The following is a 13,679-nucleotide window of genomic DNA, read 5'->3' on the forward strand; positions in this document are numbered from 1 at the left end:
AAAGGCTTTAACATTCTAAATGGGGGGAAATGATTACTGTCTCAACATTCAGAGAGAGAAGACGCCATTTCATTTGGTTTTTGAGCAGTTTGTATTGCAATGCCGTAAACAGTGAGGTCTAAGAATGCGAGTTGCGCTACTTAGTGCCACGTAGAGCTTTGTGTCTCCAGGACTGGCCTTTGCCTGGAGGGTTGTGTTGCCTTCTTGCCCTTGAAGGTCCTTGGATTGTCAGATAAGTGAAAATGGCCTAGCCCGGACTTACATTCATACATGGTGTCCAGGAGCGGGGGCTACTAGGGAGAAGGAGCACTTTGCGCTCTCTAACACGGCCTGACTGTTGGGGGGGGGTCCCTAATCAAGGTTGACTATAACTTGTCCGTTAAGTATGATTCCTTCACAAAAAATTCCTAGACATAACCAAACCTCACTTTCCGTGACTTCCGTGACTTCTCTCTAGATACATTGTAGCCAGAATGGTACAGTTCCGACCCCTCTTTCCTGACCCGTTTGCCACGTACATTTTTCTTTGCCGGCACCAGTCTAAATCCAGAACTCTCTGTCTACTGGCCTGATAAATAATCTATATTGGTTTTGCATAAAAACTTTCTAGCCCTCACACAGAATGACCTCTGTGGTTACTTACTGACTGCAAAGGTCTGTGGAGATAATTTATTTGCATTGTTTTGATATGAACATGCCCCTCGGGTCTTGTAACTCTGCAGTCATCTGACCTTAGCAATTGTTAAATGCTTTAAACACAGTTCGTTTAAATAATTGTTTTCGTTTGATCGGTAGCCTGTGTGACCCCAGAAATTGAGAACCTGTCCTTTTTACCCAGTAAGTGATCTTTTTACAGTTCAGTTCTCTCAGGGCATTAGTCTAACTGTGGGTTGTTTTCCTTCTCCACGTAACTTCTGATTAATTTATTAGTTAATAAGCAACATTATCCTAAACATGATATATATTATAACATTTTGTATGAAGTTAAAAAAATCATGTTTTTTTTATGCAGTGCTTTTTATTTTTCTGCGTTCTTTGTTTCGCTCTCAGATAAAATGAATGCTGGTGGTAGATCTGTGTTTCCCTTCTATATGTGCGTTTTCTTAAACAATATAAATCTTAGAGTACATTGGGTGTCCCCATGGCCCACATTAACCGTTTGCCCCTGATTTGCAGCATATATATATATATATATATATAATAAATATTTGTTTCTTATAGAAGGAACCTAAATGTTTCTTTTCTTTGCCATTCAGCATAGGACCTTAACGCTTGGAGAGGCTTGATGGATGTAGTTGTGACACAAGGGTTAGAAGGTCCTTTCTGTCTTCCACACATTTTTTTACAGTTATGATTTAGGGCATGTAATGGTATTTTAACGCACCCAAACTTATTAGCTTTCTGTGAAGCTTTCCGTACCAGGGCTGCCCATAATGCAGACAGATGTTGCCCAGTTGGTGACCCTTCTGGTGACCCATCTGCTGCGGATGGATGGCCCACAACATTCTCCACGGCGGGCTTTCCCAATTACTGTACAAGTTTTTCCAAAGGACCTGCATTTCTTCTCAAATGAATACAGTTGGCTTATTAGTACAGGTCTAAAAGACAGACATTGGTCACGGTCACTGGTCCACCTGGGCTCATCCAGACACATGCGCTACTGGGGTTATTGGTAGATTGAGGTGTGAAGAACGTTGCTCCACAGCTTTAAAGGGAAACTGACACCATCACTGCTTTTAGAATAACCACATTAATTCTGAAAACTACATATAGCTTCTGCTTCTTGTTCATCAATCAAGGGAACCGCTTTTAAGATACATAAAAGATGGAACTGACAGCAGTCTGTGGCAGAGCCAGCATTACCTTCCTGAAGTTCTCTCCCTTCTACTCCCCTACTTTACAAAGGCTGCCACAACCTATCAACGGGCAGTAGGGGAGAGATAACCGACCGGGACGGAATAAACACCCCGATGCCGAGAATCGGAAGAGACCTTTCCCCATGAAATACGCATTAGGTGGTTTTTTATTTTTTTTTATCTTTTTAACATAAAGGATTTGGGAAAGACCCACAATTATAGTTAATCCCTGCCCTTCCAGTGGAGGAAACCCAAAAAGATCCTCTGTATATTACATTAAAAAAATTCTTTAACTCCATAAACAATTCTGGCCAACTGTAGCATTATTTAGGCGGATTCAAATTTTTCTTTACTGTTGTCATTTTTTTCCCCCTTGTGCCAAATATTACTAAATCCCCCCCCCCAAGAACACAACAGAAATATGTAACCGTAGTAAAATGATTCATCCATCTGTGTCTCGCCTGACTCCTGCCCCTGAAATGGTTAATGGGGATATCCATTCAGCTGTTGTGCGGATCCTGCCCTGTGTGTTATATTTTTTAAATGTAATCCTGCCTGCTTTGATTCGAGGGGTGAGTCGGGCAGCGTTGTATAAATCTAAGAGCGGCACATAGAATGTGTTTAGTCATAAAGATTAGCGGCCTGTGTAATTCAATTTCAGGCTCTTTGTCATTGTTCCTTTTGGAGGTTTGTGTGTGCATGCACTACCCAGCCCCCATCTTTTTAGAACGCTTTATGCTATATTACTTGTAGCTGTTTCAAAAAAACAAAACAAAACCTGATTTCTTGTTAGAAAGGCGTCTCCCCGTTATTTATTTTTTTTTAGCATATTTTGTACACTTTCTGCATTCTCTACTTTTTTTCTCTTTTGTTGCCCGCTTTGTGTATCTGTTACATGGATTAACTCACTGATTTCTCTCCGTTCTATTCTCAAAAGCTCTTAAAACATTTCAAACATTCATTGGCATCTCTTTCAATGTTGCACTCATGATCAGTTCTGTAATTAAGATTATTCTTGGCAGAATCTTCAATGTAGATTTTGTGAACTAACCCTTGAGACGGAACTTGAGACCCAGCTGATGTTCGTTCCAACACTGTACAAATGGTATCCTAAGATCTCCATGGTTATTCCTGATTATCCTATGTTTCATCTGTTGTTAAGTTCATGTTTGGTTCAGGCAGCCTTTGTATATTGGATGAGAAGAAGGGACAGAACTTCAGGACATGAAAGTGATCAGGTGATGCTTGCTTTGCCTCTGTTAGCCATATTAAGCCTTCTTGAGGTTGACATTTCAACTAAATATCTCCAAGACAGTTACACTGATTGATAGATAAAGAGCACGAGCTACAGGTAGTTTGAATTAATTCATTTAGTTATTCTAAAAACTATGACGCCAACAGTTTGTTTTAAATGTGTCTTGCAAACAAGCACCCATTGGTTCTCCATTGTAAATCCCAATGCATATTAACAACAAAGGAAAAGGACATACAAGTCCTCATTTTTGAAGATAAGCAGTAAGAGATCAGAGATGGCCAAAGGCTTCAATGTGATGTGAGAAGTTATTTTGCTGAAAGGGTAGACTATAAGTACAAAAGCATTCCACCTTCTCACCCTCACCTGTGGCACTAGCCTTATCTACCCTCCCTAGGATCGGGGTTTCCAGCGCAGACTCGAGCCACATGGCTGACTTATTATGGGTAGAGGAGTACAGTCTAAAAATTTAACCTGTATGTTCTTCTTCATGCCAAAGACTTGACTGGGTCTAAGTTCTGGCTCCCGGCTTGACCCGACTCACTCACCTTCTCAAGAGCTTGTATATCACTCGCCCGCCATTCCCTCTAGTCTGTAAACTAGAAGAGTTCGGCGGAGATGGCTGTCATCACATTTCGTCTTCCTTTGTCTCTCTGCATTTGTCGTACCCTATGTACAGAATCAGGGGATGCGTTGTTTACTACTGGCTCTACTATAGATAAGTAGATGAAGATCCCAGCCTAGATAGGCTTCCACAAAAACATGCCACATCCCCTGTTAGCTATTAATTAGTAATTATTTTCCCTAATTTATATAACGCCAACAATTCATGCAGGGCTTCTTGCAATACATATATTCAATGGTCTGCCAAAACTAGAATTGACCGGCTAAGACAAACCGATACATTAGGTAAAGAGCGCCCGGCTCTCAAGCTTACAACCTAGTAATGCGTCCTTCAAGTGACTACTCGCCATAGCTCTGTATTTAATTACGTATAAAAGAAATTCCTTTTTTCTACTTGAAAACACTTTTAACTTATGGCTATATCTGCACCTTCATTGCCCGCAAATATTTCAACGTTCACCTCCTCTTTTTTTGGGAAGTGTCAGACAAAAGATGACTTGTTAGCGCACATTCTGAGAAATAGAATCATGTGATGGAAGCAGCACAGGAAGAATTTCATTTATAAATGATCTCGGCGACCATATGGATACATTTGCATAGTTCCAGACAAACGAGTCTTTGTGGCACGGTTCCTCCATGAGATAATTAAAGATGAAATGGAAACAGATTTTTATTCTACTAAAGAATACAAAAAAGCAAATAAAATATTATGGAAGCTCAATGAAAGGATTTGTATTCACTCTGACCTAGTGGGTTTGTATATGGAATAGAGGAGCGTGGATGAAAGATGTTCTCTCGGTTTCAGTTCAGAGACTGCAGTCTAAACGATATTACGAGTTATTTGGCTTTTAAGAGAAAATAGCGTTGTCTGCTGAGGCCGGTTGCTAATATTATTTGATGACTATAAATGTTCCCTGAAAATTTCCTCCTGAGTGGAGAAAATGGCGTTTGTTTGCCGTAATTGCATTTTCAAGTGTTTGCTCTGTCACTTTCCAATATGGGCTAAGTCAATTGGAACTTATGATTTCATTGTGTGTCGAGAAAACTGCTATGTAAATTGATCCAGTATGTGTTCGGAGAAAACGGTTTGGGGGGGATTGGTAACCGAGATGCCTATTATTTATTGGGTTACGGCTTAATGCGCAATTGTTACCAAAACTATGAGGTTCCCATTGTCATTATGTTTGAAAGTCTAGGCTAAATTGACCTACGACTGTGTATATTATAGAGATAAAATTTCCTTTTTTAAACACAACTCATTGGGCTATTAGATACCGACCTTGGATGGTAATGTCCCATGATCGGTAGACGCATACATATAACATATGTATCGTTCTGGAGCCAAGCCGGGGACCAAACAAATGTAATATCTGAGATATACGGCGATATGGGGTTCCCTGGTTATCCATGTGAAGCTTTATTTTCTCAATCATGTGTTTACAGGAGCCTAGGACGTTTGAACCCCATAAATTGACTATGAATTATAAAGGCCTGACCTCCGAGTTGGCCCTGAATAATGCATGCTTATATTAAATAGTGTTGAGGAAATCTCCCTGTTTATCAAGCAGACCTTTTTTTTGCAGGAGAATCTCACCAGGTCGCCCCCATCATAATGCAAAGGGAGGTCAGAGAGTTGAAATGGGTTACCTGCGGAGGTGGGGTAACCTTCGTTACTCTTCCTACCCCCTTTATTAAAAGGATTCGGTAACCCGAGGCCTCCAAGCTGTCAGTCCGACAAAAACTCAGTCTCCATGGGGACCGCTGAGAAGAGAAACGCTGCTTGTAATCGGGGATTTAACCCTTTTGTAGTTTCCATACATTGGGTGTTTGTACAGAATTGTATCAAGTATTCTGATACATTGTAAAGAAGAAAAAAATAGACAACCAGCTTTGGGCTACGGATGGGCCACCTCATGTGTATTGTACTAAAAACCCTGTTCATCAACATTTAAAGTGCATGGTTGAAGAAGCCACGTTGTCTACTTATATAAAGGTTTTTTCCCCCTGTACTTGCTATGACACTTAAGCCACATTAACATTAAGGCATTAAGGTATTGAATAATGTATTTATTAAGATATGGTACATATTCTGTACACCAATTCGTATTACGGTATTATTTACTTACCCAGATGTTTTTATTATTTTTGATTTATTGATTTATATGTAATATTTTATTTTTATCAAAATATTGAGTACCTGCATATTTGTTTAATTTATATTTAGCGCTGTCCATTTTTTTATATTTGTTTTTTTGGGTTTGTCAGATCCATTATTAGGCGTTTGTGCTCCAGTGGCTGCTAAATATTGTTTTCAATTTATTTAAATATCGAGGCTCCGGCCCCTTGTGAAGGATAAGTCGCTTTCGTTATTTTTGCCCTTCTGTTTGTAAGGTTTGCCTTTTATTAACTTATTTCATTTATTTATCGCAGTGGTGTTTGTTTAGCGCCTTACACTATTATATTTATGAGGCCTTTACTATCACTTTGAATTTGGGAGCAGATGTATTTTAAACTGGTTTACCGTACGATTAATAAGGGAGCTATGTATCAAAAGTGAATCTGGTGCAAACTTTGAAAATCCAATGAATCGCCATGGTAACCACTGTAACGTTCCTTTTAATTTACCGCCCCTGATTTATCTCATGTCCGAACGGTACGAGTGCTTTATACCATATGCCTGGTATGTAAGCACGGAAACCCAAACGGAATTGACATGCGCTACTTGATATTTCCTCCTAACGACGTTTTGAAGGTGGAATTATGGAAACAGAGGGATTCTTTTAAAAGCAGGGAATAAATGTGCAAAGAATATAGAGAATGAAGCAGATCGAGTGTCTTAGGCCATCGGAGCACATGTATCGGCTTGTAAGCGTGTGTTCTGGTGTGCTTCGTTGCCCGTGTTGGCAGTAGTAGTGTGTCAGTAACACGCTGCCAGCATTAACGCCTCGGTTGCTAGGCCCCAATGAAAATTAATGAACCCTGACGCGTAGGGAGTGGAAGGTCAGAGCCCGGACTTCCGCTCTGCTTGTGCGGGTTTTGTTGTCTGCTGCAGTGTTAACAAAAGCCGGGGGATTCGTCTTGCTGCTCTCGGCCTGCGTCTCTTCACAGGAGCTAATTCCTTGCTCTCGCTATTAACCCTGGCACAGGGGCACCGCTGCTTCTATACGGATTTATCCCGACGGAAGCCAAACAGAGCCGCCAATCTCATTTACAAGGCCAAAGATCATGATAATAAATAAATAAATGGAATTTTACTCCAAACCAGAACTGTAAACGAATGCAGGCGTTTATGTATAAACACACAAACCACATTGTAACAATGATACGAGTCGTAGTTTTATAGATAGTTATATATTTCTATGTTTTTTTTTTACGGAGTTTTCTAGTTTGTATCTATAATTTAACTGCCAGATTGTATAAGCCAGAAATCAATGCATTAATTGGGATTTTCAATACCTGTAAAGCTAGGTATCGGCATATCGGGGAAAGCTCTGAGCTTTTGCCCCAGTCTCGGGGTGAAGGGGGCAGAGTCTCAGGGTCACACTGCCGTGATCACATATAAGACTCCTAATCGGTGCTCCAAGAATGTTATTGGTTGATATCCCTGCTTGAATGCAGGTGGCTCATAAAGTGTATCTTGAAAGTCAGGGTTTCCATAAGACCTGGAATTAGAGGATTTTCACGGTTGGCTATTAAGGGGTTAATATTTCGAGAGTCTCGGGGTCAGAGAGGATCTAGAGAGTTCCCAGGTAGGCTGTCGTCTTTAGAATTTAGCTTTTTTATGCCGTTGACGTGGCAGGTGAGCGTGTGTGCTTTGGCAGACATACAGCACACGGTTATTTAATGTGTATATATTTGCTGGTTTGGATTTGAGCGCTGGTAATTTGTTCTTTATTTATACAGTTGCCACTGAGCGGCAGCCTAGTTAGATCCTGTGGGGTTTAAATATCAAAGGGATCCAGCCACGTGTCCTGAAAATCTGAATAATAACCGTGTTAAAGCAGGTAGAAGGATCCCGTTTGCTCCTAAATACATCTCTGATGTCATCTTTATTAATCCAGTACAGGGTTGCCATTAGAAAAGTAATATGATTTTTTAAACATTTTTAATGAATTTTAGTATTACTGTATTATATTTTAATAGTCTGATGGCGGGAAAATATTCATATTTTTTTGTGCTTTTTTTTCCCCCCCAGGATCTTTACCGTACGAATATAAAATAGTGATTGCCGGGAATCATGAACTGACTTTTGATAAGGAATTCATGGCGGATCTTGTTAAACAGGACTACTATCGCTTTCCCTCGGTTTCCAAATTGAAACCCGAAGACTTTGACAATGTGCAGTCACTTCTTACTAACAGTATTTACTTGCAAGACTCTGAAATCACCGTAAAAGGATTCAGGATATATGGAGCCCCGTGGTAAGTACTTCGCTGGGGATATTGATCGCTCGCCTGCAAGGCGAGACCTTTTTCTTGATTTTCCCAAATGTTTACTGTGGTTCTGACTCTGATATCTTTCAATGGGTGGGGGTTTGGGGCAGGATAGATCACTGGCGAGATCTGTACGAAATAACCAACCTGGGATAATCCACATTGTGAAACAACCGTTGATACAGAAAATCTATTTTTCCTTTCTAAACCTGAATATTTTTTTTTTATTTATTTTTTTTACTTTCTTCACCAATTAAACATATGAATGATCTCTATAGATGAAAGCAGGAATGATCACAGTCCAATGGCTTTTCTACCGCTTAGCATGTCTCACCCCCATTCTTTTAAATGCAGGCCAATCAAAAATGTAAATTAGGGCCAATATTATCTCAATGCAGAAACAACGATGTCCCCCCGCTTGGTTGGTTTTGCTGTTGTTGACCTGGCAAACAGAAAGCCGAGGATATCATATATTTGGTGTTGTTAGAGGGGCATTTTTTGTTAAGGTTTGACCTTGGTTGACTTTTATGCTTTTTGAAGAAGAATGTATTTTATTTACGCAATATAATTCATAACCTTTTTCTAAATTAGTTACATTGGTTACATTATTGCTACTCGTAGTGCTGCGGAACTCGAAAAGAAGAACATCTGGGGAGGAAATGTGGAGAGAGAGGGATTTGGGTATAAAAGAGGGTCTTTCCCTCTTAAACAGGGATACTTGGGATATATATACTTCCAAATTTTATGAACCAGCAAATAACTGGTCATTCCGCGGGGCTGGATTATTACACAGCTGTGCACGGGTATTTAGAGTATGTTAACACGCTCCCCGGGGGCCTGAGCTGACTACAGAGGCATGTGGTTCATGCCATCAGCTTGAAGCCCTGGCAGACAATGAGGTTTTATCCTCTATACACGTTATAAGACTGCCTATAAATGCCTCAACTGACCATGACCCTTATTTTTTTTTATGCTGCTACCTACTTCTTAACTTGCTATCTTTCTTGATCTCTATCTCGTAGGCTCTTAAACCCCCCCCCCCAACCTTATTAAGCCAGCTCCTAAAAGTTTTTCTGTCTGGCTCCTAAGTTCTGCACACAAATGTCCAGCTCTGGCATAAGGACATTTAAGAACATCAATTAAAATTATTAAAAAGAGCAAAAAAACAAAATCCCAAAACATTTAACACGATTCCGCTAAAGGTAACAAGAAATTAAAATCCTTACTGTCTGTGAATCAAAGTATTCAGTATTCAGCTCTGTGGAGTGACTTGGAAGCTGTGCGCATTCATGCTGTGGTTAATGACCCTTGTTCTGTTTTCTTATAAATGGCTTCGGTTCTGTGATGTTATCTTTTCCCACCGTGCCTTAGTTTTCCAGGTGTGTCTAGGTTTTTCGGTATGTATTTTTCCATTTTAACCAACGTTTTGATGGTGACTTTAGGATTTTTATTTTCCGTTTTGTAATAGTTCATTCTTTTTCTTAAGCTTTTTCTTTTTTGTTTAAACAATACTAGAAGGGCTTTTAAGGCATAAACCGCTTCAAATCTAGATTTAGATCGGTTCTCAAACTTTAAGATTTTTTTTTTCTGATAGAACCCAAAAAATGTAGCCCTGTATTCTGATTGGTCGGGGGCAGTGTCCTATGGCTCTTTGGAATGATACTAAGAAGATGAGTACACCAGAGTATCATACATGTGTTAAGCGAAATGCATACACCAGGGCTCCTACTGTATTGAAAATCGCATGGAAATTAGCCCTCCATCAAAATTTTATTTTATATATTGTGCCTGGAGTATTTTTAGTTTATGTCTATTTTGTATTTTGATTTATTTTAAGTTATAGTTCCCTTAAAATGCAAAGTAGATGAAAAAATAACCGTTTGTCTCTTTCTTTAAAAGCCCCTTAGGGCAATTTGCCACCTTTAGCGAGCCAGTACAGTCGAATATTTGTGATGGGCTATTAAAAGGTTAACTTTTAAAAGTCTCCAGGTCGGCTCATTTATAAAGTTCCCAGGTATGGTTATTCTATTGTTTAAAAGTGATGAATTTTTAAAACCTATTAACTTTCCAATAACCTCTGTCGATTGTTTAACAAAGTATTCTTTGTTTCCCATTGAGACTCATCTCTGGTGTTTGCGCCGCGCACCATGATCACAGTGACCTAAGGGATGCACACTTTAGCAGACGAGAACATTTTATACATGATTATTTCTATTTAATGCATAGTGATAAAAAAATATGCCTGCTGAGCAAGAAAATGTTAAGACAGATGAAAGAAGGGAAGGGCAGGTAGAGATAAGAATTAAAGTGGGGTTATGGGTGTGTATATGTATGTGTGTGCGTGTATGTATAGACACATTTAATTTTTAGGAGGAAAAAAGATTTGAATGAGAGCAAAACAATGTTAATCCGTATTACTAATTTTTGTCAAGATTAAATAGTATTTAACAAAGTTGGAATTTGAGGACTTTTTACAGCATGTCACTGATCCATAGATAAATCTGTATGTATATTGCGGGATACCTTTTCTAAAAGCCCTAGTTGTCCCATCAGGATGATTCAGAATGAGTACTGTCTCATTGAGTTATTGGCAACTAGGTTTCAGATGCTTTTAAGATGTTCAACGTAATTCTTAAATAGCTCGGGGTAGTCATTGAAGACTGGGGCAGGCATAATGGCTTTGGTAATTTAACTATGTGACTGAATGGCTAGAGGAATTCTGAGTGCTTTGGAATGTTCGTTTCATGGATTATGGTTTCCTCAAATGGAAACGCCAAATGGTTTTACAAGAAATGCTGGAAGCAGTAGTTCTTTTAGGTTAATTTAGGCCAATTGTTGCTAACCCATTCATTACTGAACACAAAAATGGATATTGCTCAAAAAGGAACAGAAAAGTTTATAATACATTTTAATGGACCCACATTCATAGACCAATTAGCAGAGTCATATAAGCTTTTAAGAGCTCATGGGTCCCTTCTTCAGATCAGACGTCCACAGTCTTGAATGCTTGTGCTACTATATGTCTTAATTGATATACTAGTCCACTAAAAAGAATTGCAAAATTCTAGTGATGTCTGTTCTTGGTAGATAATGATATAATATATATATATATATATATATATATATATATATATATATTATATGTTAAATGTGGTATATTTTATGTTAAGGCAGCTGCATATTGGCCATTTGTATGCATTCTAGTTCTATTATCTTAGCCCAATCTACTAGACGAACACCCCGACTTCTTATCATATTGCCTTGTGGTAACCAATTGAATGGCTCAGTCTTAATCACCAGCCAGAAGTTGTGACTAATGAAAGCCTATGATGGAACGGGCTTCATTAGCATTGTCGTAAGGAATGAGCTCGGTGTGGTGTTTGAGAAGGGAAAGTCATCACACGACCGACAATAATGGCTGCCGTGGTTTGCAGATAAAGGATGTTTATTGGAATAAAATGAGATAAAGCCAGGTTTTTGCCGATACCGACCAACATTACTGTATTCAGCGCTGGGGTCTATGCTCAAGGAGGAAAATATTTTTCCATGAGACTTTCTCTTCAAATACGTTTCTTTGTCGAGCCATTGCCTTCTTTACCAAGCCAGAGGCCCGCTGTGACCTGGTAAGTCTGGTCCTTTATTTGCGGTTTGTGTTAGATGGTTTCTCGTATTTTGTTTTGACATTAACCAGCATGCCCTTTCCGATAAAATAAATTTCCCAAAGTTCCTTTGAAGTTGCGTGCTTGTTAAATGTGTTGAAATGAAGGGATCGCAATATTTTCCCTCGCTTGAATTGAAAGAGGTATCTCAGATCAGCCATCGTTCAATCATTACCTCTCTGCGAGCCTTGTTGTTTTGTATCAGCCGGCCACGAATTCTATTAAATTTGTGTTCCGATCCTGCTGTTAAAAAGTATTGAGCAGAGGTATCAGACGTTCCAGTGAATTGTTAGACCGCGGAAGAGCCGGTTTCCTCACAGGATATCTTGTGTTGATTGTTTTCTATGAGATGAAAACATCTTACTGAACATTGTCCATCTTCTGCACTTTGCCGTGTTCCTTTATTTAGGAAGCTGACACCTTCCAGACTAGGTATTATTATCCATTTCAATGGAGTTCCAATCTTCTCCAGCACCAGGAAGCCCATCTTGTCATATTGTTGTCTTGGTTCATAAACCATTGGGATAAAATATATATAATTCAAGAAAAAGCAAAAGAGACATCAACTTCCAAATATATGCAACAAAAAATAACGTCATCATAATGTCATGTATGTCATCAGGAAAGAGCCATTACAATTCTGGTGGCATTGTCTTCTCCTGCACCTGGTGCACATTGTCTTCTCCTGGGCCAGTCCTAGACTTTTTTTTTTTTTTTTTTTTTTTTTTTTTTAATCCTCTCTACTCACATTTAGGTGCGTACCAGAATGTCCAAATAACCTGGAATTAAATCTGTTTAGAAAAAAAAATTGTCATCTTCAAAGACGTTTCAAATACAGAATAATACAGCACAGGTTTTTTATTTTTACTGACCCATGTGTTTTTTTAATTAAAGTTTTTCATTTTTTATTTAATTTTTTTTTGGAGTGTGGACAGAAAAGTTCAGCTTTTACATTTTGTTTTTACTTCAAAACCTTTTCACTTTAATATTAATTTAGTTTAGATTAGGTGTTCGAAATGATCGCGTACATACATTTTTTTTTCCTTTTTTAATTTTTTTTAAAAAAATTTTAAATATTCTTTTTAGCCTCCCTATAGATATCCTTGAAAAGCGGTTGTATAAATTCATGTTCCGTAGGGGCTTGCGCTGCTTTTACGTGATTCAGCTCGCTATATGTATTTCAAGATGCAATTTCAGCAAAAAAATGACTTTACTACCTTTTTTCCCTTAAATAAATTGGGAAGCCGGTAATAAGCAGCCCTAAGAAATATTAGCGTCTTTTTATGACTTGATGTTATGCGAGATCCATCAGAAGGCTTTCAGATAGAGCGTCAGGATTAATGGAACTGTTTTTGGCTTTGAAACCAGCTGTATTTTTGCATCCGTAGTTGATGAACCCTAAACATTATGGCCGTTAGTGATGTTAAAGCTTCGGCTCCATTGACACGTCTGTAAAATATCACGCTTCTTCCATATCTCCTAATCACGGAAATGCTTTCACTGCAGACGGCAAACTTTCTAACCGTACATCAAAACTGGGTAATATGGATATATATATATCAGATCTACGCGCACACAAGGCTTGTTAGTACGACCTTCTCTTGTTAACAAGGCATTTTCCAAAGGAAAGAAAATGAACACGGTTAAAAATAAGACGTGAATGAAAATGAGATGTAGATGATATGCAAATGAGCCGTAATTATAAGCATCGCCTATCTACTAGCGTGTTCATAGTTAATTCAAGAAAATAATGGCAGGCTTTTTCAATTTCACTTGAATCTTGTATTAACCGAGAGTCGGTGACATACAATTTTCATTAAAATATCTACGTTCGTGTGTGTGTGTGTATATATGT

General features: G+C 38.7%; 1 protein-coding gene across 2 annotated transcripts in view; it reads left to right on the top strand.

The window, feature by feature from the left end:
* MPPED2 (metallophosphoesterase domain containing 2) overlaps positions 1–13,679 on the top strand; it is a 55,345-nt gene that overhangs the window by 18,425 nt on the left and 23,241 nt on the right. For both annotated transcript variants that reach the window (XM_053449023.1, XM_053449024.1), the window contains exon 4: positions 7,928–8,153. In XM_053449023.1, the coding sequence (XP_053304998.1) occupies positions 7,928–8,153 (226 nt within the window). The remainder of the gene's footprint in view (positions 1–7,927; positions 8,154–13,679) is intronic.

Source organism: Spea bombifrons, chromosome 10 (assembly GCF_027358695.1).
Source record: "Spea bombifrons isolate aSpeBom1 chromosome 10, aSpeBom1.2.pri, whole genome shotgun sequence".
NCBI classification, from domain to species: domain Eukaryota; kingdom Metazoa; phylum Chordata; class Amphibia; order Anura; family Pelobatidae; genus Spea; species Spea bombifrons.